Below are 27,471 nucleotides of genomic sequence, written 5' to 3'. Positions count from 1 at the left end.
TTTCCTCCACCAGACGGGACGAGAGGCAAAGACACTGATGTGCTGAATATTCCTCTTGTGTTTCTTCACTGACTCTGAGACGCCTGAGAACAACAACCACAGAGAAGAGATGTGGGATGGACGCTTCATTTGAGTCTTTACTTAGAGACGCTCTTCACTCTCCTGCAGTCATTCATTATACAGTTGAATATATCATCTGTTACATGAGAAATACAAGAAAACAATAATGATTTTTGTGCAAATGCTGCTTTTGCTTGTATATTATAAAATGAAATAATATTTGAAATCAAACTGTTCATCTGATCAAGGCCCATTTTGATTTTATTTGGAGCTCACGTCCTCTCTTAAGTCTTTTCATGCCCAGTCCCATGCACATAGAACACACTGGTTCCTTTCCAATTCACCTTTTATCCCAATTAAGCATCACTGGCCGAGCACCATGTGCCGCCGCTCAGATCAAACAGGCGACACCGAGCCCGAGGCCCCCCGTTAGAACGTGGCCGAGCGTTTCAAGTCACGAGAGGTGAATCGCCCGCCCCGCACCACGTGACCTTTACCGGAGCAGGTAACACACAAGGACGCGGTGTTTGTGCAGCTGTGAGTTGTGTGTCCGGCAGCAGCAGGTAAGGCCGGAGAGTCAGAGACAACAACCGGCTGTCTCCTCCTCCTGAGCGCTCTAACAGGAGCGAGAGGTAAACAAAACTACTCCAGCCTTTTTTCTACGTGGATAACAAACGTGTTTAGTTTGGACGTTTGCTCACGCACATTCAAAAACATGTTGACTGATGCTTATCGGCAGGCCTGTTGACACAGCCTATTACTACACACACACGCACACACACACACACACACACCAAACCACATATTGTTCTGTGGCCGTAAAAGACACACCTTGGATAATTGTTTTGGCCGCAACCATCTGTAAAGTGCATTAGAACAGTGATAAGTGCAAATACAGTTAATGGCTGCAGTGTCTCACGAGCTGCGGTGGACGACACACACCGGACTCCCCGTGTCCCTTTTCTTGATTCCTGTGAACCGAGCGCTTTTGTATGAAATTTGTTTGTTTCCCCACCGGATCATTGTTTTGCCGACTGCCAGGAATAGAGCCAGAGCACGTCCACCTATCAACACGCTGAGAGACAAAAGGAATCGACCAGACAAACTAGTTTTGATCCTATTTTTAGACGCACAAAAATATTGTTTTGTAATGTTTTCACTGCCGGCCGCCGCAAATAGATGCAGGACTCGTGTTCTCCTTTGTAGCCCGACAATTGTGTGTTTGTGTGTGTGTCTGTGGTCAGGACAAATGAGACAATGTTAGAACAAAGAATGATCAAGCTTATATGGGATGATTGAATAAAGCTGAAGGGACGAGCAGCCGGGGTTTTCACGGATGTGGATGGCTGCACTTCATAACATGTTATTTACAGTCAAGTTCTCCTCATCGCTCACTCTACATTTGTTTTTGCTTTTCGCTCTCACACACACGTCTGCTTGGATTTGACCTTTATTTGACTTTAGTCTCCTCGGCTCTGTCCCGTGTGTCTTCTGCGGTGTCTGTCTTTGATATCACGTCCGCTGGGGATGTGATCAGCGAACTCTCTGTGTTTCCAGTGCACTGTCCAGTCCACTTGATAACAAGGGCAGTGTGTCTATGCTTTCTTTTTTTTTTTTGGGGGGGGGGGGGGGACACAACAGTGATGTAGTTTCAAACCAGAGCCATGAGGGGAAGGGGGGGGAGGGGACAGTTGGAGAGCTGGGAGAGTTCAGCCTAGTTTTACAGCTTCCCAGTGCTTAGACAATGATCGATGGGCTTAGACATGCTCTGTAGGACATGGCGGTGGGTGGGTTCACTCGTTTCACTGTGTCCTCCTCCTCCCCCATGATTTACTTCACTGGGGAACTTTCTTCTTTTTTTTTTTTTTGTGCAATTTTAAAAACAGTGCATGAGAAAGAGATAAGAGAAGCCGAGTCGCCAGTGGAGATGTTTTCCTACGTCAGACAGTGTGACGGAGGGAAAACGTAAATTAATTTGTTCCTCGAATTAACTGACTTTATGGAAATACTCATTCTATATTTAGTCGGATAAGGTCCTTTTTTTTTAAAATGAGATGTCTTCCTCTGTGGTGTGGAGCTCTGCTGATGTGTCGTGGGTTAATATGCTGGCTGCAGCTGAAGGATGCCAGGAATAACCCAGATGGGTCACACTGACCTCGTGAAGCTGGGCACCGCTCCAGGTCTCAATTAACCGACGCTCGCTCTTTCCAGAAAAGGCAATAATATTTAAATGGGGTTTTGTAAGAGTTATAATCTTTCGGACTCGTGTAGTCTCGCTGAACTCAGAGGCCATGTGCACTTGGGAGAGAAGAGAAATGTGAATGTTTCTGTGAACTGGTGGGATTGAACCTATTCTTTCCCTAATGTTTGAATGGAGTTGAAGCAAAGAATCACCATCAGCCTTAGGATGTTCACAGCAGCAAGAATCTTCCATCAACACCATCAAGGCCATAGTACCTCTTATCAGTGGATCAGTATGACAGAAAACAAAATGAAGAACTCTCACACCCCCCCCCCCCATTACCTCTGAAGTGCAGCTTTGTGTAGAAGATAAGATTGAAATCTTCACTTCCTGGACAAAGAGGAAGTGGGCTGCTGCCTCCTCTCTGCTGCGTTGACTTCTCAGAGGAAAAGCAAACAAAACCTGCAGCATAATGACATGATAAACATGTTGTCATTATGAGAAACAATGGATACAATCTCAAAATATAGTGATGAGTCATTGTGTCATTTCCACTTGATTTACCAGCACTTTATAGAGACTTTATGAATATGTAGTTCCATTAAATATGGCAGGTAACACTCTGAAAGACACAATTTGCTTAATTATAATAAAAGCTTGAAATCAAATATTTGTTGCAAATTAAATATATATATTTTTTAAGTTAATGAACCAAGGTAAACTTTTGATTATATCACGAAAAGTAAAATCACCATTTGAAGCAATATCCTCAAGGATATATATTCTTTACTTCAGCCGTCAGTGAGAAAACAATTGTTGATAAGTTTAATATTTTTATAAAAAATGTTTTTTTTCCAAATCTGAAGGATGCCCCCCCCCCCCCCCCGACTCAAGAAGTAACAGCCGCTCTTTCCTAAAGAAGCAGGGCTGTTCTATTAAACCCAACAACGGCTGAAGCTCTTGTTATTAAGCAACAACCTCCATCACCCACTCGTGGCTAGAAACCTCATTCAGTGGCAGGAAAAACATAGAAAAAGCCTCGTTTATGTTTATACAAAATATATAATATGTCTTTTATGTAGATAAAAAGAATCCGCTCTTGTATCTTCCACGTTGTGAGCGTGAGCACTGAAAACCTGTGTCACTGAAACCAAAAGGCAAAGTGCCGTCCTCCTGCAGCTACTTAAACTGCACGATTGATTTATTTGACTCAGACGCACCACAGCATTGATCAATGAGCAGAATGCATATTAAAAATTAATGTGGAGTCAGAGAGGCACTGAAGAGGCCTTTTTCCACTGGAGACATCCCAAACCTCCCAGTCCCAGCGTCCCAGTGTGGAGCGACAGATAACCAATATGCACAACACCGTATAGTGCTGAAGCTGAAGATTGCTAACATCATTAATTTAACAGCGTATAAGAATATGTAGCAGATATATTTCCAGGGGAACATCGTGGACGTTTGTGCATCTGTATGGTGCAAACCTGTTTTTTTTTGTGTGTGTGGGGGGGGGGTGGTTGGGGTGGCGTTAGCCTTGCGGCAGTGTCTGTGTTGATGGAGAGTGAGGGGGTGGGGGGGGCCCCCCGCAGGATCCTGTGTGTCAGCAGCCTGCATGTGAGAGACACTGCCTGGCGGAAGTGCATCACTGGCAGATGTCCAAAAAGTCCCCCCCCCCCCCCCCCCCCCGCTCAACCTCCCCCCTCCTCCCCCGTCTCTCCCCCTTTTCCCTTCCTGGTCTATCTTCCTCTTTTGTCTCCGGGCACAGAGGACACACAGTCCCTTCAAGACGGCCACTGGGAAAACGTATGGATGTGTTGTAATCAAGGCCACTGTTCTTCCTCTGTGCTTCCCCCCCCCAGTTCAGAAATGCAACACAATGGCGTTTGTTGGTGACCACATGTTGCCTGTGGACGCTTCCCATTCCCGAGTCCTGAACTTCTACTGGGTTTGTGACCAGTAGAGTTTGTTGACGTCTCCTCCAGCTGCAGCAACACAGTCATATGCAGATGTAGGGTGATGATGAGGTGTCACTCATCAGCTGTGGAGGCGGGTGGAGCCTGAAGTCTCGTGAAACAAAGCTGCCGCAGAGGAGCTGTGCGTCTGGGGGGGGGGGCAGACATCAACACAGGAAGTACGTTGGCAGGGAGCAAACACCTGCTGCCTCATTCCCGCCGCCTCTGACATGCAAACCACACACGACCACGTGCGCTTCACAGTCAACCTGCTCAAAGTTAGCAAGACACGATCAACAGTTTGCACCACAACCCGAGTCCAGCTGTGGACGTGTGTGTCGCTGCAGCGTTCTGCACCGTGCGTAGTATTCTTTGGTTATTTCAGAAGTCGGTGGCCTCGTTGAGCTTCTGTCAAAATCCAGTTTGAATGACATATTTCCATTTGACTTGCACTGGCTCTTTTTTTGTTGTTTCTTCTGTATTATTGTCACGTTCTCACCTTTTCAATTCTTCCTGCTTCTCCCCAGGCGTGGAAGAAACGCTGGTTCATCCTGCGCAGCGGCCGCATGAGCGGAGACCCCGACGTGCTGGAGTACTACAAGAATGACCACAGCAAGAAGCCCATCCGGGTCATCGACCTGCACTGCTGCGAGCAGGTGGACTGCGGCCTGACCTTCAAGCGGAAGGAGTTCCAGGACAGCTTCGTGTTTGACATCAAGACCTCGGACCGAACCTTCTACCTGGTGGCGGAGACCGAGGAGGACATGAACAAGTGGGTCCGCTCCATCTGCCAGCTGTGCGGGTTCAACCAGTCGGCCGACAACCACGGTAGGGAGCCCTGACCTCTGATTGGTGCTCCATCACTCAGCTTCTGTGTGTGTCTGTCTCTGCTTGTTTCCCACATCAGTAGTTCTCTGACATTTTTAACCGTGCCAATTTAATATCAAATTAGCTGATGACAACTCATAATAACATCTCAAAATGACCACAATAATTAGGCCCTTTAATTATCAATTTTATTCTTTCGTTTAACTTTGCTTAATTATCAGATTTTGGCCTCAAAGTGAATCACAGAAGAGTATCAAGCGTCCACTATTATTTAACACTGAAATTATTAGTCAGTTAATAAATGTATTAATTAAACATAATCCAATAATTATTCAAATATTATCAATTATTTAAACGTTCTACTTTTCCTTGTTTTACTTTGTTTTAAGTTTAATTACCTTTACGTTTTCTCAGAGAAAATAAGCATTTTGAAGACGTCAGCTTATGCTTTGGAGACAATAATGGACATATTTCTAAACATGCTGTGGTCAGAATAAACAAATGAAAATATAAATTATGAGCAGTATATACAGTATAATACTGCATCTCTCAGGCAGATAAGAAGAACCAAACAATAAACCAGCATCTCCATCTGTCTCCCACTTTGCTCTCTCTCTCTCTCGAGTTATTTGCAGCAGCTTGCGTCTCAGTTTTCACACCAAAAAAAAAAAAATCGGCAGCAGAGGTCCGACCACATGATATCATCGGAGATCATGTTTTTTTTCCATCTTTGTTATTGGAGAGAGAGGAATCGGAGCGACGCTGCCAAACAAACGGACTCAGTGTCTGAGAGGCCGATCGATTCTTCTCTTAATTTGTTTTTATAGAAGGGTCTTTTGAAAAGGCTGCAGCAGATACACACACTCGGTTTCTTGTTGTTGTCTTTTTGATATGTTGTGTGTGAGATGAGCTCATTTTTCCACTGTTGCCACATTCGCTAAGAAAACTATCAGACAAGACACAACCACTTTCTTCTCATGCAGTGATGTTCATATGGTTAAATCTCCCTTTATAGCCGGAGCTTCACTCTGCGGTGACCTGTTGTCATTAAAACAAAAAATACTGCGATGACCTCAAATCAGAGACAGATAGCTACGTGATCACAGACGCTCTATAGCTGCGTGAATGTGGTTTCTATAGCTGCTGATGGGCTGATAGCATCTCTCTGCTCCATGAGAAAAAAATCAACAACTTATATTCAGCAGAGATGTTCCGATAACGATAGCAGCAACATTAGTGCCTCTGATACGGCAGAAGATGCAGGAATCGGACGTTGGAAAGTACTTGAATGTCTTTAGAGTAAGTTTCACACAGATAAAAAGGCAATTTTCTTTTTACACAAATCGCTCTGAATCAGCAGTCGCACTGTCCTGCCACTGGCAAGTGCTGCTTCTAGATCTGCTGAGAAGAAGGGAGCTTTAGCTAGAACCAGCTCAAATGTTAAGATATCAGCAATTCTGCAATATTTTTATTGACAATTACAACACTAGAAATGTCCTAAAAGCATTTAAAGAACCACATGTGGAGTATACTGCTGTGAAAATACACCAAAGGGTTTGTTTGTTAGCAAAATTAAACAAAAACTACTGAAATGATTACCACAGAACAAGTTGGAAGGATGCAGTGTGGTTTAGGGAAGAACCTTTGGAATAATTCACGGGTCTTGATGCACAAAGGGAACTGATACCGATGCACGTGTGAAATTTTATGCACAAAGTCCAGGTCTCTGAATCAGTAGTGAGAAGAGAAAATGGTACCGAAACATCTCTAATATTCAGTAAAGGGACTTTTTCCACAAAGTCTAAATTGTCTTATTTGTGATGCTTTTGTTTTTCCAACCATCTGGCGGCCGGTGGACGTTAGTTCTTCGTGCACATGGCTGATCATCTGTAACGTGCATTATGGTCCAGGTGTAGGATCACAAAAACAAACAGCTGTGCAGAGTGTAATATATGTAATGTTCACATCATAAAGGGGAATCCCCCCCCCCCCCCCCCCCCCCCCCTCCCCCGGGGTTGCCGAGTTCAATAATTAGCAGGGTCCTCTCAGGAGCTGCAGCCAGCAGGGTGTGGCGGGGAGTGAGAGGCTTTCTGTCACGACCGCTGCATTAGTGTTGCTGCTTTCTGAGAGTGTAAACAGCACATCGGGCCTAATCTGTCATCTCACTCTGTTTCTGAGAAACTTGATCAGAAACTGGGAACTCTCTCCGTCCAAATGGCAATTGTCACACTCTATTTTCAGTCCAGGGCAAAGTAAAAAACTTGTTTGCGAGCCGTGTTATTCTCCGAAAAATCCTCATTCTCACTCCCCTGTGTGCCAGAGGGCTGTAATTTCCAGGGTTTCTGTGAATATCACACATTAACCGAATCTGACTAGCATTTGACTAGCATCACTAAACCGAAACCAACTCGTTCTTTAGGCGACTTAATGCTCTCGACAGCCATGGAGATGTTTTGGGGGAAATGTTACGGTGCCGCTGACCTCACTGCCCTCGGATCATACTCAATATTCTCAAGTAGCTTAAAAACCTTCCCTGAATTCATGTTTAAATAATGAACCAAACCCGATTGTAGATGTTATTGTTTCATATTTATGTTCCGCACAGGTTTATTCAACCGCTGGTTCCCCCATTAGGTCGTTATCTTCAGTAAGTTGTGGATCCTGAGGTGATAGACCCACCGGCTGAGTGCATTTAAAAAACAAATCCTCACCAGATACACGCACACTCCTCTTCAGATCTGTAGAAACAACATGCACCTTTTACTTTGGAAATCCGTGTTTGCGTGACAGGCTTTTCCAGAGAAGAAGCTGTTGACTCATAGTGTGTGCAGATCCATCCCCCTCTTACTGGGAACCGCTCCGGCCTCCTGCCTCCTGCCACCTCCCTCGTGTGGTATCAAGTTGTTGTTGTCAAAGTGTGACGCTGGAAATAAAAATACTAACCTCCTGTTCTCATCAGCTCCGCCCTGGAATAGAACCAAGCTGCTTGTTTAAATGATGTTTTTACACATTTGGAAAAAAACTGTCAAGACGGCTAATCTGAGGGAAACATACATTTTGATGATTACAATACCCAGTCACTGTTGTTTTCAATGAGTTTTACAATCGCTGCCGCATATGAAGGCCTCAGGCGTCAGATGCTATAATAATAATAATAATAATAACAGCTTATTAGGTATCAACCGAAGTAAATGGACCAGTTCCAGCGTACGTCCTTCTCTTTATTGTCCAGGATTGAAAACAAACTACAGAGCAGGATGACGCAGCATCGACGGAACAGGAGTTGGACTTTGGCGACTTTATCAATGACAATGTTCCATAAAAAGTTTTCACAGCTTGTATGATGTTTAACCTTCATTCAAGATAAGATAAGATAAAACTTTACTGATCCACACACTGGGGGAAATTCAGCTGTTACAGCAGCAGGCAGGTCAGAATGAGGAGGACAAGAGAATTAACATATTTTAAAAAGGCAATAGAATAAAGCATATTTTGAAATAATAAATGCTGAGTGTGTGCTTTATCTACACCTTTCATTGGGGTTTATATATAAATGTTATAAAGTAAAAACTGAGCAAGTAAGAAACAGTACATAAACACAAATGTGCTAAAAGTTATTTTCTGTTAAAAATACTTTATTTTCTGTTATAAATAGTATTTAATGTATTTATTTATATGGGCTCTTAAAGTAGTACATACTCGTTTTCACATGGTGTTCATGAAAGATCTAAAAAGAACCTTAATTCAACTTGTACATAAAACAACAACATCATTTCAGAGTGATATATGCCGTGTGGCTGCGTGTGGCCTCGGGGCACATGGCGTGTTGTGTGTACTATGTGTGTACTTGCAGGGGTCTGTGGTTTGTCTGCTACCAGGTCCCGTGGTCCTGATAATCCCTCCGTGGAGAGTTCAGATGATCAAACCCATCAAACAAACCCTCCAACCTTCAACATCTTTCTGCCGTATTTCACAAATAGTATCTTTAAAAAAAAAAGAGAAATGAATCAAAGCAGTGTACACTCTCAAGTAAAAACAAAGTGTCCTGGTCAGCGTGGTGGAGAACACAGAGTCGCTGTGTGGAAACTTCTCCCCGCATCTGACTAAACGGGGCTGGAACCAACTACCTGTCAACAATAAGGTGCATTGATGCAACAGCTGATGTCACCGAGCGTGTGTTGGCAAAACTGGAGCGTGTGAGATGAGAGGAGGGCTCTGGACCCGACCTGAGGACTTCCTGCCTGCATCAGTGTTCCTCCCCCAGCATCTCCCAACTGTATCTTGTATCTGCAGGCTTTTATTTTGTAATCATACTTTGATTAGGTGACTCAGACGTACAGGGCGGTAATTGGGAACCAGCAGAGGACAACGGATCACACACCTCCCTGAGCAGGAGAGGCTGTGGGTTTCCCCTCCAGGCCGACAGCTGCAGACCTGAGCCAGCGTGTCACCCGACAGACTGGGAGTCACCTCGCTGACGAAGAGCAGACTCGCTCGGATTACACAACCCGACAAACAGAGGAAGCACAAACACCAAGTTGTGTAGATAGCAGAGTGGGAGCAGGGAGAAGCTTCCACCGGCCTGGAGGTGGTGTTCTGCAGCCGCAGCGTTTACACACTGTACACAATGTCATGTTTGTTGTTTTAACGCGGCCGCGGTGCCGGTGTCAAGCACCAGAACGATTGTGAAAGGAGTTAACTGGGCTTTGCCAAACACTGGTGGGAACTAAGTTGTGTTGACACGCCTGTTTCTCAGAGTATTTTCCTCAGATAATGGAAACCATCAGTTGTATCAACGTCTCCATCCGAGCTGAACCTCTGGTTAGTCAGAGTTGGCTCCTGCCGCCTCTGGGAGCTGTGAAGTGGAGTTGGCCGAGGGCAGCACATGACGACTCAGTGTTACGCAACCATCGACAGCAACTCTCTCCCAGTCTGTCTTCCCACTATGTCTCGATTAGTGTCTGTGCATTTTTGCATTTAGAGTCTGAGACCGATGTGAGATGTGTTGCTCATCGTTCTGGATCTTAAAATCCTGATATCTCAAGAATGACTTCAGGGAATTTCCTCCAATTAGGTAGAAATGTTTAGTTGGACTCAAGAATCAACTGATTCGATTTTGGTGTTTAAAGTTCAAGGTTGCATCAGATTTCTTTCCCCTTGCTAATCTAATATCTCAAAAAGGCCGTGAAGGTATCTCTTCCAAATTTGGTGCAAATTCTCATGTAGGTTTTTGGATTAAAGGTCAAACTTCAAGGTCACAGTGAACGTGATATTTGAGGAGCACCCACAGGTCAGTTCTTTACACCTGGCACAAATAATCACTGTGATTTAAAGATGATCGGATTATAATTTGCAGGTCAAAGGTCAAGGTGAAAGTGACCTCACAAAACTCTTCTTCCCCGTGAGTGTGTTTTCTTAAGAATCATCTGAAGAGAATCCTTTCAACTTTGGTACAAATGTTCACCAAGAGTCTCAGATAATGGGAATAGATTGAGGTGGTGAAAGGTCAAAGGTCACAGCAGCCTCACAAACCATGTTTTTGCGTCTATAGGGAGTTTCTTAATATGTTGATCAGTTCTCACTTGGACTTAAAGACTGAACACCACAACTTACTTACTTTGATTTTTCAGTTGTTTTATGTCTGAAAATGTAAACATTTAAAGAAACTGATTTATGGTATAAAGACAGCAATAGGTGCATATAAACATACAGTACATACATGTGTATACAGTGTTTTTAAATAAATGCAAACACTCCCATCCTTTGATTTCTCAGTATACCTGCATGTCTGCCTCCTCTCCTCCCAAACTGCCCTTTGTCCGCATCGATTTCTGTAGCAGTAATGAGGCTCCATGGCTCTGGAAGGTCAGGTTTCTGCTGCCACAGAGCTGTCTGAGGACGGCTCGCTGCTGCTGCTGCCACGGCTGAGCATCCCATTAAACCACTGGCAGCATCTGAGGGATTGCTGGAAACCAGAGACTCGAGAATGCACCGTGCACACGCCCATTGGTCCAAATCACCAGAGAGAGAGAGGATGGCAGAGATTTCTGTCGGTGAAAAAAAAATACAGAACAGAAGTCAGACATTAGAGGAAGTGCAAAGGGTGCATTGGGTTTCGTTTTTTATCGATTCCTTTTTTTTTAATATTTAACTGAGCAAAGGATAAATAGATGATGGATAAATGCAGATTTCTTTTTAAATTGGGCGTCTCTGTGGATTCTGATAACTCCTCTGATCGCCTGACACATGCATGCACTGAGAGTTCTCGTGTGTTTCTAGGTCTCACTATCTGTTGGTGGGTGTTGGCGCTGTTGTTATCAGATACTGATGGCCGGGTGTGTGGCGTGTGTCTGCACCCGGGGAGACCCACCCCCGAGCGCAATCTAATGAATGGAACATCATCTCGTCAATCACGGGCTTTGTTCTGCTCTCCCTCTCTCTCTCTCTCTCTCTCTCTCTCTCTCTCTCTCTCTCTCTCTCTCTCTCTCTCTCCTGGCTGTTTGAACTCAGAGACGAAGCTCAACTAAGGGACGAGGTTTCTCACTCGTCAGCACTCCTCCTCTCTTCTTTTTTTTTCTTTGTGTGTGTGTATGATGGCTACCACTCTGTTTTTTTACCCTCCTCTGTATTTTCCACGCTTTTTCCCAGGGATTGAAATTCCATATTGTTTTTCAGGCGTTACTTACTACTAAAAAAAAATCGGGCATTTCCAGCAAAGGCATCAGCAGTTTTGAAAAGTGCTTACGTTTATTCACATAGATCTTTCACAGGCGTTCACAGTAAACTCCAGCTGGGAAGCAAGACAGATTGATAACTTGTTGTGTGGCTTGAATATGCCGTCATGGTGAAAGTGATCAACATCATCGTGATCGAGGATTTTCCATCTCACTATCGTCTCCGGTTTCCAAAATAAAACAAATGTCTTCATTGGAGAGAAATCTACTTGAACTCCCTCTTGCTCAGGAAGCAAAGGGGAAAGATTCAGTCTCCACTTAGAATCAATGATTAATGAGGGTCGTAGTTGAGAGATAGTAAAGCTGTGGTCACCCTCAGTTAAAATATGACATAAACCTTCACTGACTAGACAGGAATTTTATCTAAATAATCAAAATCATTCAAACAGTTTTGTAACATAATCAAATCAAGCTTCTCAGTTTTTTCTGGAATTTTATCTCATTATGTGATGATGGCATACCGGGGAATTAAGATTTCTTTTCAGGAAAACTACAGCTACGTGTTTGATTTCAGTTATTTTGTTGGTTATCAACGTTTTTGCTACATTTTCTTTTCTTTCTTCGCTTTGTGAATTTAGATCAACAAATAATTCTTCGTTTTTTATTTGGCATCAGCCTGATTCTTTAAATGACGAGTGGAGAAGCCGATCTCTCCTAATGGAAGCTCACATCCTTCAAGCTGCAGCAGCCAGGAAACTTGTCCTGTTGCCAACTGTTTATATTCAGTTCAGCTGATGTCTGTAGATGTTTATACTTGTTTTTTTTATTTTGTATTTTGTAATCAGCCTCCTGTCTTACACACAGGCCTCCCACTTCTGTCCCAGTGTATTCCATTGACTGTAATCAGTCGGCTGGTGGTGTCAGCAGAGATATGAAGTGTACTGGCAGCGCCGCCTCCTCCTGTGCACAGAGGAATCCTTGTAACTGTTCAAGTGTTTAAAGTGTGTAAGATAAAGGTGAAAAGGGATCTGTTGGCTGAAATTGAATATGAAAAATTGTCCTGGTGATGGTTTGACAAGTGTGTTTCATTTAAATTGTATGAATTGTTGTTTTCTTTAACCCTAGAATGAGTCCTTATATTTAAATTCTGTATATTTACATCAGGATTCTCTACAGAGGCAGCCTTTTTTTTTTTACAGTAGCACAGCCTACAGTAGTCTTTTGTCATTTTCAGCATTCATGCAGACGTATCCATCCCAAATGCAAATTGATTACAACAGAGATTGTTTTTAAAATATTAAAAGTAGTAAAGCGTATGATCACAGAACCTATTTAAGCTGAGTAAGCTGTGGCTTGTCCTGCACTAGTGGATCAGGCTGCACGTTGATGCAATCCCAGAAACCCATTCAACCCAGAATCCACCCTGGAGCTCGTCCTGACAGAATTACGACAGTGTGTGTGTGTGTGTGTCGTTGCTAAGAGCATCAACAAGGATCACATTCTGCTTCATCAGGACTCCTGTGTGTGTTCCTGCTCTGTAATGCACTGCACTGTCAGAACGGGTTATCCTGGTGGTTCTGGCCCCGGTGTGGCTGCAGGCTGTGGCTCGGCCCTCTCCAGGTGTACGTAGGTTCTGCAGTGTTTTTTCCGATGACAGCACAAAAAGTAACACTCATCCTCCGCCACAAATTCTCTCAACTTTTCATCTCGCCCCCCTCCCATTGCTTCACAGCTACAGTATTTATCCACCCACCACCACCACCACCAGCACCTTGCAGGAATGAGGTCATGGCGTTTTGAAAATGAGCCATTGTTTCTACATGCTGTGTAATCCACCGGCCCCTGACGAGCCCGAGCCTTTCAGGTGACTGATCAATCCGGCGTTTCGAGCTGCAGAGTGATGTCGAGACGTGGTTCAGGGGGCGGTGCTCACGTGGGAAATAATGTGATCAGGGAAAACGCTCCGGTGTGTCTGCTCTGCTCAATGCACAACCGAGCGGTGTGTTCGAGGGGAGGAGGGAACAGCCATGTCACTTTGTTCACTTCAGCAGAGCGAGGAGGCCATTTTCTCTCTCTCTCTCTCTCTTCCTGCCGGGCGTCACGCTCCCTCGGCGCTAACAGCTCTTCCTACCTATCCCATCTCGGCTCCCTCTCTCAGTTATGTCCGTCTCATTGAGAGCTCCCAACCCCCCCCAACCCCAGCCCCCCCACCCCCTGCTAACCACACATGCAAATGGATTCCACTATGTTGCCTCCTGGGACGCTGTGTTGCTTTAAAGAGCCACTGGTCCAGCATCCCTGTGAAGGAAAACAAGTAATGTAGGATTATAGTATAAGACGAGAGATTAACCCCTTTCCTCCAGGTTCCATGCCTTTTCTTCAAGGGCACCTTGACGGGGGATCGAACCTGTTCCTTCACCTTTGTGTGGGCCGACCCCTGCAGAGCCTTGACATGTCTGAGGTTAATTTGCAGAACCCGTCGTAGCCTGGTGAGCTCAGAGGCTATAATTCTTAAACACAATCTCTCATGAAGCCATTAAGGAAATTGCGTTTTTTCTAGTACTCTCTTTGAAAGGCAGGTGGACGAGCGTGTACCCTCAGATGATTATTCTTTATGGAATATTTAAGGGGGGGGTTAAAATACACAACAACATGTACCGAGAAAACATTTCAAACGCTTCCCTGTTCCTTCATGTCTCCACCGGGCACACTTTCATTTCAATAGGTCAGTGATATGTTCTATTTCTGTATCTGGTTTCAGATTAGATTATCGTATGTCCTCTGCTAATTCTGGCCGGGCCGAGAGGAAATGAGCCCCCGACAAAGACCTTCTTGTTCTTGGTGATGCAGCAGGGTTCTAATTTTGGCCCCCGGAGACCAGCAGCCAGCTTCTATTAGATTATGGTGAGAGAGCAGAAGAGACAGTAGGTGATGTATTAGAGAGAGTAATTGGAAGATGGCGCATGAACTTAGGGGCTCTTTGACCCGGAATAGCCATATGTCGCTCACCAGCCCCAAAAAAAAGGTCCTTTAATGCATCACCGCTCTGATGTTTGTCTCAGGCCGAGGAATGTCCCGGGAAGGACAAGTTGTCTCTTCTGAGTGCTTTGTTTGATGTGGACGTTTTAAGCGTTAGAAAACTGGAAATGAAATTAAGACTGTTACTCAACAACCCTTTATTTTACCCAGATTTATGACTCTCATGTGTTTGACGTAGTTTCATATATCGGATGACACAGCACATTTGCCAGTGGAGGGAATAATCCTGGAAGGAACCTGGGGGGGTGGGGGAGGAGGGAAGATTCAGTGTTTTTATTTTCTGCTTTTTTTCTATTTCGGTGTTGTGGTTCCAGTGACTTGATAGAATTGCCTCCCAGTGGTTACATACATCATCAGAGCCATTAGTGTCAGTGATGAGCCGTGTTTGGCTCTTCCATCAGCCGACCGGCCCCCGTCCTCTTTCATTTCACACAGCCACACGTCATCCACTTCATCAAAACCATAAGTATATTTTCACATTATTTAAATGTCTCTCCTTCCTCTCTATTGAAGGGATCAATCCTGCTTGGTTTGTTTTTCCACGTCGCTCTGCACACGATGCTTTTCTCTGATGAATCAATAGATCTGCCCGTGTTACTGGGGCCCAGTCCTCACCGCACTGGGTGAAAGCTTTTACAAAGCTTTTTGTGGAGAAGGGAGATGATGCCTAAACAGCCTGAGGAGAGTGGAATCACTCAGAACAATGGTGTAATTGAGGATCATTGGGGGGGGGGGGGGGGAGTCCCTGCCTGTGTGGCTTTGGGCCCGGGCATCTCACTGATGTCCACTGGCCTGAAGACCCAGCAGCAGAGGCCCTTTTCCCCCCCCAGGCATTGATGTGACCTCATTTAGCTAACTAGGATCCAGAATACCCCCCCCCCCCCCCCCCCCCCGCCCTCCTACCACTCCACATGCATACACAAACGCTCACACACCACATGTGTGTGTGTGTGTTGTCTGTTATTCACCGGGGTTGTGGTGTGTCTGTATGGTCACCACTCATCCTGACTCACACAGCTCTGCCCTCTTGTTAAAAGGCCGTTTGACCCGTAACGTGCTCTGTGAAGAGAGAGAGAGAGAGAGAGAGGGAGAGAGAGGAGAGGGACAGTGACGTCACGCCGAGGAAATGACTTCATGTGCATCGTGTAGAGGGAAATAGCTTTTATGTTTCAGCTGAAGTGGGTTTGATAATATTTTAATATTCTCTGCAAGACCAGACTCAACATCTGCCTCCACTGGTTTGGGGGAGCAGGTAAAAATGGGGAAGAGGGGAGAGAAGAGAGAGAGATAGGGAGGAGAGTGGGGGGGAGAGAGAGAGAGAGAGACCAGGAACAGTTGTGTAACCATCACGTTTCAGCGCTGACTGACTGGTTGTTATAATCCAAACAATAAGAGAAAAGTCCCCCCCCCCCCTTGTTTAAAACGTGGCTCACACATCTCCAGGAACATTCATCTCATCGGCTTCACACTTCTCACCCTGGTGTTGAATGTGCTGGGAGTTGGACACGCAGAAGGTGAAACTTTGTATTTTAAAAACAGCACCGGTCGACTGTGAGAACAGCTCGTTCACAGCGTTTTTAAATAAACAGGTGCACGGCTCTTTGTGCAGGTTTTGTGTGTTTTGTCGACTGAATCCTGCAGCAGGCTCAAGATCTTGCAGGTCACTTTTTTACAGTTACAGAAAGAAAACTGCAAACCAGCATCGCCTCAGGACAAGCAAACAGCCCATTCCTGTAACAGACTGGTTCAGAACAAACACTGCACTTGTTTTTTTTAAAGCAGTAGATTCACAGTTTCTCTCAGGTTTTCATCCTTGTACATATCTGTGTTTAAATCTTTAAACCTGTTTTAAATCATGCAATTTTCTGGCTGTCTCCTGAAGCTCCTAGAAATTGCACGGTGCATTTATTTCACTTGTTGTTTTTGACATATTAAATTGAACAATTAGTCAAAGACACAATTGATATAAAAGCGGTTATTTGGGTCTGTAGTGGATCTCATTAATTAGCCCACACGTGATCGTGCAAATCCCTTTTACATTTACAGTGAAAAGACCGGAGATTAGATTCTGCAAAGGACATGTTTCTTTCTTGTTTCTTCCTCCTTGTGTTGCACACAGCTCCACGGGTCGATGGATCAGTGGGCCGCCCACTCTCTACTCCTACAGCTCAGTGTGCGCCCCCTCGCTTTGGCCCCCTGCCCAGCCGGTGTGCAGTATCCCCATCTTAGAGCTGCACTTCCTTTAAAGCCTTTAAACACAGGGATCTTGCACAGAAACAAATGAGTGCACATTTATTCCTTGCACATTTTAATTGTATATTTATTAACCTGACTTATTTACTTTAGCCTTCCCTGACTGTATGCTGTCTGTTCCTAACAAAGCACAGATCAATAGAGAGGTTTTTTTTCCTCCAGATTTTGCAGGAGCATTTTGTTCTCACAGTCCTGCTGTGCTGAAACAGGGCTCGGCTCAATAAAATCCAACAAAGCACATTGACCCTGCTCATAAAGGATAACTTGGATCATGTGCTTTTGGACCACTCACACCCTGCAGCCCCAAAAGAAGCAGAAGGACTCTGTTTTCTCTCCTCCCCTGAGACGGATCCGTCCTCGCTATTGATTAGAGAGCAGACTGAAAGCTTCTGAATACAAGACTCCATGCGTAGCAAGGTCACGTCAAGGCTTGAACCCCTCAAATGAATTACACACTCTGACTTCAGGGGTTTTTTTGACAAAAGGGAAAATGTTTAAGGGATGATTACATGACTGGTCTTTACTTTGTGGAGCATATGAAAGTGCAGGACGCCTCGTCTGCACAAGGCTGATTTAACATGTTTAAAGAAAAACACTCTTGTGGGGTTAAACAATCAATAACTCAAGTTTCCCCCCCCCCCCTCCTATCTGCAGATGGCAGGTCGCAACATCTGCCACGTTCTGTCGGAGCAGATGACACCGGCTCCTCGGCCCCTCTGACCGGAGAGCGCAAGTCCTCCGCCCCCGTCCACTCCAGACAGCCGGTCCTCTTCACCTTCGACGTGCCCGTGCGCCACTCACACTCCGGCTCCTTGTCCAACAGCGCGCCCCAGGACTACCTCCTCCTCCACCAGTGCATGAGCAGGAAGACGGAGAGCGCAAGGTAAAGGTCACGACCCCCGGGCGTCCTGTGTCAGTTTCCTGTTATCCGTTAACGCAGGTCAACATACAGGTTTACGGCGCTTCCTCAGTTTGGAAGCCCCCGAGGGCTCGAACTGCTGTTACAGGGAGAGGGGGGGGGTTAGCTAACTGTGTGTGTGTTTGTGTGAGTGTGTGTGTGTGTGTGTGAGTGTGTGTGAGTGTGTGTGTGTGTGTTTTAGATTATTAAATCATCATAAATAAGTAGAATATTCACTTTAATGTATATTAAAGTGAATATTCTACTTATTTAATGTATTATTATTATTGTTATTATTATTGTATAACTTACTAACTTGAAGGTCACCCTCCCAATGGAATCACATTTAAATTCACAAAATATCCCTTTAAGTATTCTTTTTGAGAAATCAATAAAAAAAAAATTGCAAGATCACGCATTAACGTAAATGACGGTGGGAGAAAGTTCCTTGGCTCCGCCCCCTGTTCATGATTCACAACCTAAAGTGTACTGGTTGATTAACAGACACAAACCACATCCTGCCCCCTGTGTTCCATGGAAATCCGCCCAGTAGTTGTTGTGTAATGCTGCCAAATAACTGACAGTGAAACAAACAGATGAAAGCATAACTTCCAAGGCAGCTACTACTAATAATATGATAATGATATGTGTACAGGAAATAAGAGGATATGGATTAACACAGATTCTGTCATTTGAATCGGCCATAGTGATAATTATTTAAAGATCATCATCATTTATGCCAGAAAATAAATATATATATATCAACTTAAAGCAGAGTTTAAACGATTAGTCAGTCACGAATCAAAAAGTGTGGATACTTGGTCAGCTGCTGTTTCTACTTGTATATAAATACATATGTTGACAGTTGTGCTGAGCATTTAATAAACAAAGGCTTTCCTTTATTAAATGCACTCCTGAGTTTTCCCCCATTAACATTCCCCTCACCTCCAGTGGCCACTTCCAAGAATCAAAAGGCGGTTGTGATAATGATGCCGCTCTGCAGACGGGCCGGACAGTGAGATGATCAATGAGGTCGAGGCTGTAATTCATCACGGCTCCGGCTCCGGACTCGCCCGGGACAGAATCGCCCGCTCAGCCGCACTAGCACATAAATCTGCTGCTGTGCTGGACCTCGGTGGGACGCAGGGAATCAAACCGCACCATCCATCTCATCGGCCTCATGCAGATATCTCTGTGTGTCTGAGAATTAAGACTGGCATCTGGTGATGTACGTCGGATTCAAACTGGTCTGATGACCGAGTGGCGTTCAGTTCCCAGTGACGGACGGAAAAATTATGAACAAAAATTATTGATCGATGATCGAAGGAATCCTGAGGAGGCAGCAAAACGTTATGTCGATATTAATAACGTCACTTTGATGCATTATTCATTCAGATTGTGTTCCATTTATAACCAGGAACATTAGCCGCTAATGCAAATGCATGAAATCCCAAAGTGAGATCAGCACGGACGTAGAGAAACGACTCCTCGAGGATTTTCCTGTCTTTACATTGGACAACTTAGTCGGCCCATTGCTCGGCTAACTGGGTAGAAACGTCTGAACTGGGCGCTGGTTGTAGTTGCTGCTCAAGGTCAGGGCCCCAGCCGAGGAGCCAGAATAAATGAGGCCTGTCCCTGGGGTGTCTAAGCCGAGGCCGACACTCTGTGAGAGAGTCGCGGCGCTCGCCCTCTGAACGTGGACGCCCTCTCTCCCCGTCCACACGCTGGGGAACGTGTAAACAAATCAGCTCCTCAAAGAAATGAAATAAACAACAACCCCTGGAAAATTCGATTCCTGTGCCGTGGCTGCACCGAGGGGCTCGAGCACTATGCAGAGATGTGCTGTTTGTAAATGTGCTGCAGGCTTTAGAGGGGCCGTGTCCTCTGAAGAGCTACAGTGCCATCTCCTGGCTCTGTGGATAGTTACATCAAACTGTACAACATGATATTATCAAAGGGCTGATTATGTGTGTGTGTGTGTGTCTTTGTCCATGTTGCAGGAGTGCCAGCTTCTCCCAGGCCACACGGAGCAATCTGTTCGTGGGGAGCGACTCTGCTGTGCAGAAACTCTCTCACGGCTTCTCCCACTGTCTGAACGGCATGGGCGGCCAGCTGCACGGCTTCTACAGTTTGCCCAAACCAGGAAAACACCAGTTACCCTCGCAGGACGACTCGTCCGAGGAGGCCTGCTACGTGCTGCCGCGGGGCTTCAGCTCCGAGGCGCCGGCCCACAGCGGCCTGGGCGACTCCGAGCTGGAGAACGAGGAGGTGTACACCTTCAAGACGCCCTGCAACGCCCTCGCCACCATGCACGACAGCGAGCGGCCCACGGACAACTACGACATCCCCACGACGCCCGGCTCCTTCTACCAGATCCCCCGGACGTTCGATAAGAATCACAACGCCCTGACGCCCTCCAGCTCCGAGTCGTCCTGCGCGCCCCCGCCCCGGCCCCCGAAGCCCAGCCAGGGGTCAGAGGGCCAGTGGGGGAGTCCCCAGTCGGTGGGAAGCCAGAACGGGGAGGTGACGCCCGCGGTGTCGGTTATCCCACGCAGGAACACTCTCCCTGCTGTTGAGAACATCAGGCTGCACAGAGGTACACAGCTTTTTCTCTTTCTTCCCCTGTTTTCCTAACGTCTTCCTCCTGAACGCCGCCTCGGCTCCACTCGCTCAGATCTTTTTGAAATCGCACTTTTCACCTGTTTCCTGTTTTCAAAATGCAGCACGGCCTCATCGGGTCCATCCTCTCGTGGCGTTGCGGCGACTTTGCACTTCCTTTTCCTCCCCCTTCCCCCCCCTTTCCCCCCCTTCTCGCTCTCTCCCTCTTCCGCTATCTCTCGTTTTACTGACTTCACAGCAGCCGCTGAGCAGAAACAAAGGAGCCGGCCCGGCAGACACACGGTTCTGTTGAGACTCTAATGAAATTCAAGCCCGTGCAGCGACTCCAGAATGGTTCGTTCCAGGCTGATGAGCAATACAACAAAAAAACAACCAGAAGCCCTTGCAGACGCAGCGCTCGGCCTCTCAGTGAGACTTGTCCTCCGCTTTGCTAAGTCCACGCTCGGGGGGGGGGGCCTCGTGTAGCCCGAGGCGAGAGTTGACCTCTGACCCTTGTTAGTGAGGCTACAGGCTGTTCACACACCTGTGCTGCGAAAAAGACTAATTATGACCCAGTGAGGCGTTTAATGAAGTGTCACTCATGTTGTGTTGGTTCCATTAGAAACACAACTTCTCCTCCTTGTTGTGTCTTTTTCTCTTACTCCACCTCCTTTGCTTGTGATTATTGCACAACGTCTGACTCTGCTTCACGTGAGGGGGATTGTTTGTCTTTTCCATTTCCCAGTTTACAGCAGTGGTAAATATTGATTTCTCCCCTCGTCCCCCCCCCCTCTCTCTCTCTCTCTCCCTCTCTCTCCCTCTCTCTCTCCCCCCACAGGCTCCTCCTTCGAAACGAGCAGCCACCACCGTCCCATCCATTTCAACAGCTCAGGCCAGTCTGTTGAGTCGGTCAATGACGGCTTCAGCTCCTACCTGGTGAGTCACCGGCTCCTTTTCACCGCACACAGATCAATCCTGTGCAGTGGCGACATCATGAAGCACACAGATAGAGAGAGAGAAAGAAAATGCATTTCCTCCATATTTAGCTCGAGTCGAGCGCTGCAGTTTTTTCTGCAGAGTAGAGCCCAGAGAGATTGAGATGTCATGTGACCGCTGTGTCCCTTTGACACCAGAGAACCAAAGCCCCCCTGACTCGCTCCGACAGCGGCAACTCGGATGACAACTACGTGCCCATGAACCCGGGCTCGTCGCCACTCAGCGCCGCCCTGGCTGACAGTCCTAAGAACATCTACATCCCCATGAGCCCTGGGCCACATCACTTTGATTTCCCAGGATTCTCTGCAACGCTACCTGCCCGCAAGGGGAGCAGCGCCTCCCTGTGTCACCGGCCCAGCCGCCTCAGCGATGTGACGCCACCGCCCATCAACCGCAACCTCAAACCCAACAGGAAGTGTAAGTTTCTGGCAGCGTAATAATAATAATATTATAATAATAAGCTTTATTTCTGTAAGGGCCTTTCAGAACCAGAGATGAAATGAAATTGAAGTGTGATGTTAGCAAATCATAGGAAAGCCAGATCATATTTTCCGCATATATGCATAAACAACAAGACAATAAATGAACATCCAAAACAATAAGTTCAAAATATATTGAAAAAACTATAACATGCTTATAAAAACTATACATATATACATTAATGATATATGTTAATAATCCTTTATGTTTGCAGATGTAAAAAATATATATTTTACAGAATAAAAAGTCCAGTAAAGATGTTAAAATATATTAATTTTATTGAATTAAGTTCTAAATATTTGGTCGTAATTGCAATTTATAATTATTTATCATAAAGTCACTCTCATTAAGCTGTAAAATATCAAGCCTCAATACTTTCCTTGTCATTAGGATCTGAAAAAACGACATTTTAAGAATCAGAATTGTGAATTTTCTTTTCCCTAACATCATAACATCAACCCCCAATAATTCATACATCTCAGGATCTAGTTATAACTATTGATATCTCTATATTTTCTCATAAGCTCTCCAGGTTCTCCTTTGTTTACTGTTCCAACAAAGACAACAGTTATTTTGTTGACAGCGTTCGCTCTTGTTTTCCACAGCGAAGCCAACACCTCTGGATCTGAAGAACAATGGGATTATTGATGAGCTGCCATTTAAGAGTCCGGTCACCATGTCCTGGATTCGGCCCATGTGAGTCTCATACCAGTCATTCAAGATAGATTACCCCCGGCCACACACACACACACACACACACACACACACACACACACACACAGACACACACACAGTTTGATGGCACAGACTGCTGCTGTTATTTTCTCTCTGCCTGAGGTCAGTAGGTAGACGCACTCACTGTCCTGTTTGCTTTGCTCCAGGCCGCCTATGAACTCCATATCCTCCCAGCATTGTCGACCCATCTCCACACAGAGCATCACCAGCACCGACTCTGCAGACAGTGAGGAGAACTACGTGGCTATGGTGAGTCCCGATGGCCGGAGGGGGGGAGATCCGGGGGGAGCACATTGTGTTCTTTGTTTTAATTGATTCACTCGTTTGCATGCGAGCAGCTGTGTGAGTAACACCCCCCCCCCCCCCCCCCCCCCTCCTGCCCCCCATTAGCAGAACCCAGCGTCTACCTCGCCAGCCATGAGCGGCACCAGCAGCCCGGCCCCCAGGAAGTGCGGCAACGTGGACTACCTGGCGCTGGACTTCCAGCCCGGCTCACCCAGCCCGCACAGAAAAGTAAACAGATGTTTTTTCTGTGTCGACTTAATCCATTGAAGTCGATTGTTCTTCTCCTCCGCCCTCAGGCCAGTGTCTCACTCCTGCCTTACTTGTCATTCCACAGCCCTCCACGTCCTCCGTGACCTCCGACGAGAAGGTGGACTACGTGCAGGTGGACAAGGAGAAGACCCAGGCCCTGCAGAACACCATGCAGGAGTGGACCGACGTGCGGCAGTCTACTGAGCCCGCCAAGGGGGTCAAGTCCTGACACTGACTTGTACGAAAAAACAACAAAAACACACGGAATATTCCAATCTGAAGACAAGCATCACCAGTGTCACGCTCCCATCATTGCTACGGATGCTGGTCGGGCTTGTTTAAAGCCTGAGACGTTTGGACACATAAGCCATAACCGCCCCCGACGCCTGTTCTCTGTGATGATGACTACTGCAGGTTATCAGGCCATAGAGGTGAAGCTTCCTGCCAAAGCTCTCCACACAGACTGTTATAACAGAGTATGGACACATGATAATGTGTATGTATGTATATCATCCTTACTTATCAATCATTCCTTTTTCCCCCCCCCCATGGAAGCTGTGCCCCCCCCCTCCCTGCCCTCTGCAACGGTTTTAATTTTAATTTTGCATCAAGCGAAATAATTTACCAAGTTGCTGCCAGTTAACACTGTGGTTTAAAACCGGTCGATAACCATTTTTTAAATATATAAGGTAAGAGTGCGCTCGCTGGTCTCAGGAATGCCAAGATGCACCCCCCCCCCCCCCCCCCTTTTTTTTTGGCATGCTGGCAAGACTCTCTCTTCTCACTTCAATCCATCATTTGTGCTGAGTCTTGCAGAAGCGGCTGAGGAGATTATTTTCACTGCGGGCAATCATTTCAGCTTAGCAGTGCATGTCTGCGAAGAGGAGGGATGGAGGGAGGGAGGGAGGGATGGAGGGGGGGGGGGGGGACACGGCGATGCAAAGGCCTGTGTCAGAAGCCCTAATGATAACTGTGCATGACTCTTTGCCTCAGTTTCAATTAAGCACGGCCCCAAAGCGTTTTTTTTATTTCAAAAAGCCGTCAGGGTGTGAAGGCAGACGTCACTTCAACGCAGGTACAAGGTCTGTAACGTCCAAATGTGCAGAATGAAGAAAAGAGGGGGTTTGACTTCAGGTAATATTCTAAATGCATTTCATTTTTCTTTTTAAATGTGCACTGACCAAGGAAGGAGACGATGGAGACGGAGGAGTTAACGTAAAGCAGGAGTTCAGAGTCGACCCATAAATTCAAGCTAAGAGGGAGGAGAGAAGCCATGTTTATGTTTTCAGCCCCTCGCTGATTTACGTCTCCGGGCTTTGATACGTCCACGTACACAACAGCAGTTGTTTCCTGTGTGTGAATTATTAATAGAACGTCTTGTCGACTGTTTGATGCACTCGTCGTCTGAGACACACACACACACACACACACAAAAAGAAAAACATGCACCGCGGTGATGTTGAGCCGCTTCTGCAAAAAAAACACAAAAAAAACAAGGATGAAGATTTGCCAGTGATCATAGTCACCTACAAAAAAAAAAGAAAAAGCAGTTGAGGAAAGAATGTGCTCTTAATTTCCTTAACTCTTCTTATTGTTTAATTTGCCTTATGTTTTTCATTTCACTTAAGACTATAAAGTTTGCCTTTTGAAGAATTTTTTTTTAATAATTTTTTTTTTGTCATATTATTCGAGGAAGAGCCATATTGTGTTTAGGACAACTGAATGATTCTAGTTCAACCTAAGTCCAGTATTTCATTGTGGGCTGGAACCACTGAAGGGAGACCACCCCCCCCCCCCCCCCCCCGCGTTCTGAATAGTGCGGCCCGCGCAGTGCTCGATGGTGTTATTGATTATTTCATTAAGATTTACTTCTTAATGTTTTTTCTACCATTTTTACTGCTTTTGTATTCTTTCTATCATTATTTTGTACTGATAGGTGTGAGCAGGGGGTCCGGCTGAATTAAGCTAAGTTTGTTACAACCTGTATTTTATTTTCCTTTTTTTATTGTTAAATCCCCCTTTTTTATACCTGAGAATGGGGGGGGGCTGGCGGTTTGAGTTGCACTGAACAGGAGAGCTGTGATGGGGGGGGCGAGGATTTAAAAGAGGATGAAGCAAAGACTGAAGAAGAGCCTGTCCCCCCCCCCCCCCCCCCCCCCCCCCCCCCCGTTAGTCTCTGAAGTGAAATAGATGTGTAATTTATTATCCAGAGAGAGAGACACAGAGGAGCCGTGTATGTGTTGTGGTAGATTGTGAATTGTAGTAAGTTAAATGACAGCCTGACTGGGTGACACTGAGAAAACACAGATCTGCTGCCGGGGACTGTCACTGGGTTGACGCACTGTACCAGTAGAGACCATGTTTGTTTGTTTTTGTTTTTTTGTTTGTTTTCTTTTGAAAACCACTTTTTAATGCTACTACTGTAAAAGCATTCGCAGATTGCTCTTGTTTTAATTTATTAATTTATTGTGTGTAGTTTTTTTTGGGAAATTGTGAGAATAAAGAAAAGAAAAAAAAAACAGAGGAAGAAAAAACAAACAAACAACCCGACGAGGAAACGTTCTCACCACTAACACTGATGTACACAAAAGAACTGTCTGGATTTTTGTGAAGCAATATGACAAATGATGCCAGTGTGATGGTAACCATGTGGTACAGTACAGTTGACTTTGGGATTCACGCAAGAATACAAGGTTTTTTCTTATTCCTGTATTATTGTAGACTTTAAACTGTGGACAATAGAATAAATCAAGAAGTGAAAAGTTTCATGTTAGAGTTCGTCTGTGAATATGAACACAACCGCTGACACTGTGGGAACCAGAGTTTTAATTGGTGCTGTAACATAGAATAATGCGACGTCTGCTGCCCCCTGTTGTTTAGGGACAACAGCTGCATTTGTAGACGGATCAGATGACGAGCTGCCAGAGACGGATTCAGCCCATATTTGGTTTCAAAGGCTGATACACTCACCAGTTGTTTTTTAGCATGTTAATCCTCATGACTGAAGCAGCATTTTAAATCTGGTGTTTGCATATTTTATGTTATTTGTTATACTTTTTTTTAATCAAACACAATTTTAATATTCTCCAGAATCTCTCAATCAACCAGACCATACTTCTATTGAACTCCAAAACACATGTGTCACATTTTCCAGTGATGACCAGTAATAACGTGAAGTCATTTTCCATAAATAAAAATGACTGACTGGCCACATGTGTCCTAGTCAACCAAAAACCAAAAGGACAAGTCGGCTGAATCACTGACCGAGAGGAGCAGGCGGCGGAAAAAATAAAATGACTGAATTTTTCTTTACTTTTCTTCTGTACTTTATTTCTTCACCCCCTGCAGAATGAGCCTCCCCCTCCCCCTCTCATGGATAATAGTGATACTGATATGAGCGGGTGTCTGGCCAGACAGTGGACAGTATCGACCGTGCTCGTATTGATCTGCCCCTGGAGGAGCAGCTGCAGAGAAAGGGAAAAAAACTGTTACACAAGATTCTCTGGACTTTTGTTTGACCATATATATATAAATATATATATAAATATATATATGTGTTATCTGGGGATTTGGGAATTCTACATACAGAGGTCTAAGGTTTCTCTTCCCCAGCTGAAGCAATAATATCTCGTACCATCATGCCTTGTTACAAACTCCCCTGGACTATAGTGTCATTCAAATGAAGAAACATTAATTTTATATCATAAAGATATTTGACCAGCATATTTATTTACATGTATTTACTTCGGGGGTCCTGTTAGAAATCATGAATTCTAAATTCTTTGAATTCAAAAGTGTGCTGAGGGGTTTTCATAAAATGCTTTTAAAATTCTAAAAAGTAAAAGTAATAATTATGTAGTTGAGTTAATTTAGTCTTCATCAGCTTCATGATCTGGCTCCTGATTATATTTGAGATCTTTTAAACCTGTTTGAGCCTTTGCTTCAGATCCCCCCCCTCCCCCCCCCATTTAAGTTCATAGTGAAGATGATTTTGTATCTTAAAGACTTATAGTAATAAACTAATAGTAGCCAGGAAGGTCAGAGTGATATGAGAGCTAACTGTAGGGGCAACAGGGGTTTGTAGCAGCCATCTTTCTTTCTTCCCCCACGACAAGCTGCTGACAGCTGTTATTATTGTTGTGATTATTATTGTTATTTCCTTATTATTATTATTTTGAAGCGAAGGTAAGTCCGGGTCCCCGGGGTTCTTATTTCTTCTTGGGCCCTCTTTTGCGTGTT

The 27,471-nt window shown here is 45.2% G+C and overlaps 1 protein-coding gene across 2 annotated transcripts in view; it reads left to right on the top strand.

Annotated features, from left to right (window-relative positions):
• The window catches only part of gab2 (GRB2-associated binding protein 2), a 35,084-nt gene extending 10,958 nt beyond the window's left edge, over positions 1-24,126 (top strand). Inside the window, exons 2-10 of one of the 2 annotated variants that reach the window (XM_053423108.1) lie at positions 4,725-5,025; positions 17,646-17,874; positions 19,890-20,485; positions 21,326-21,423; positions 21,621-21,900; positions 22,569-22,659; positions 22,845-22,947; positions 23,092-23,211; positions 23,318-24,126. In XM_053423108.1, coding sequence (XP_053279083.1) covers positions 4,725-5,025; positions 17,646-17,874; positions 19,890-20,485; positions 21,326-21,423; positions 21,621-21,900; positions 22,569-22,659; positions 22,845-22,947; positions 23,092-23,211; positions 23,318-23,461 — 1,962 coding nt within the window. In that variant the 3' untranslated portion in view covers positions 23,462-24,126. Of the gene's footprint in view, positions 1-4,724; positions 5,026-17,645; positions 17,875-19,889; positions 20,486-21,325; positions 21,424-21,620; positions 21,901-22,568; positions 22,660-22,844; positions 22,948-23,088; positions 23,212-23,317 lie in introns of both variants that reach the window. The other variant, XM_053423107.1, reaches the window with a different exon arrangement.
• The last annotated feature ends 3,345 nt before the right edge of the window (positions 24,127-27,471 follow it).

The sequence above is a fragment of the Pleuronectes platessa genome, chromosome 5 (genome assembly GCF_947347685.1).
Source record: "Pleuronectes platessa chromosome 5, fPlePla1.1, whole genome shotgun sequence".
In the NCBI taxonomy this organism is placed as follows: Eukaryota; Metazoa; Chordata; class Actinopteri; order Pleuronectiformes; family Pleuronectidae; genus Pleuronectes; species Pleuronectes platessa.
This window is presented reverse-complemented; position numbering and strand designations above follow the sequence as displayed.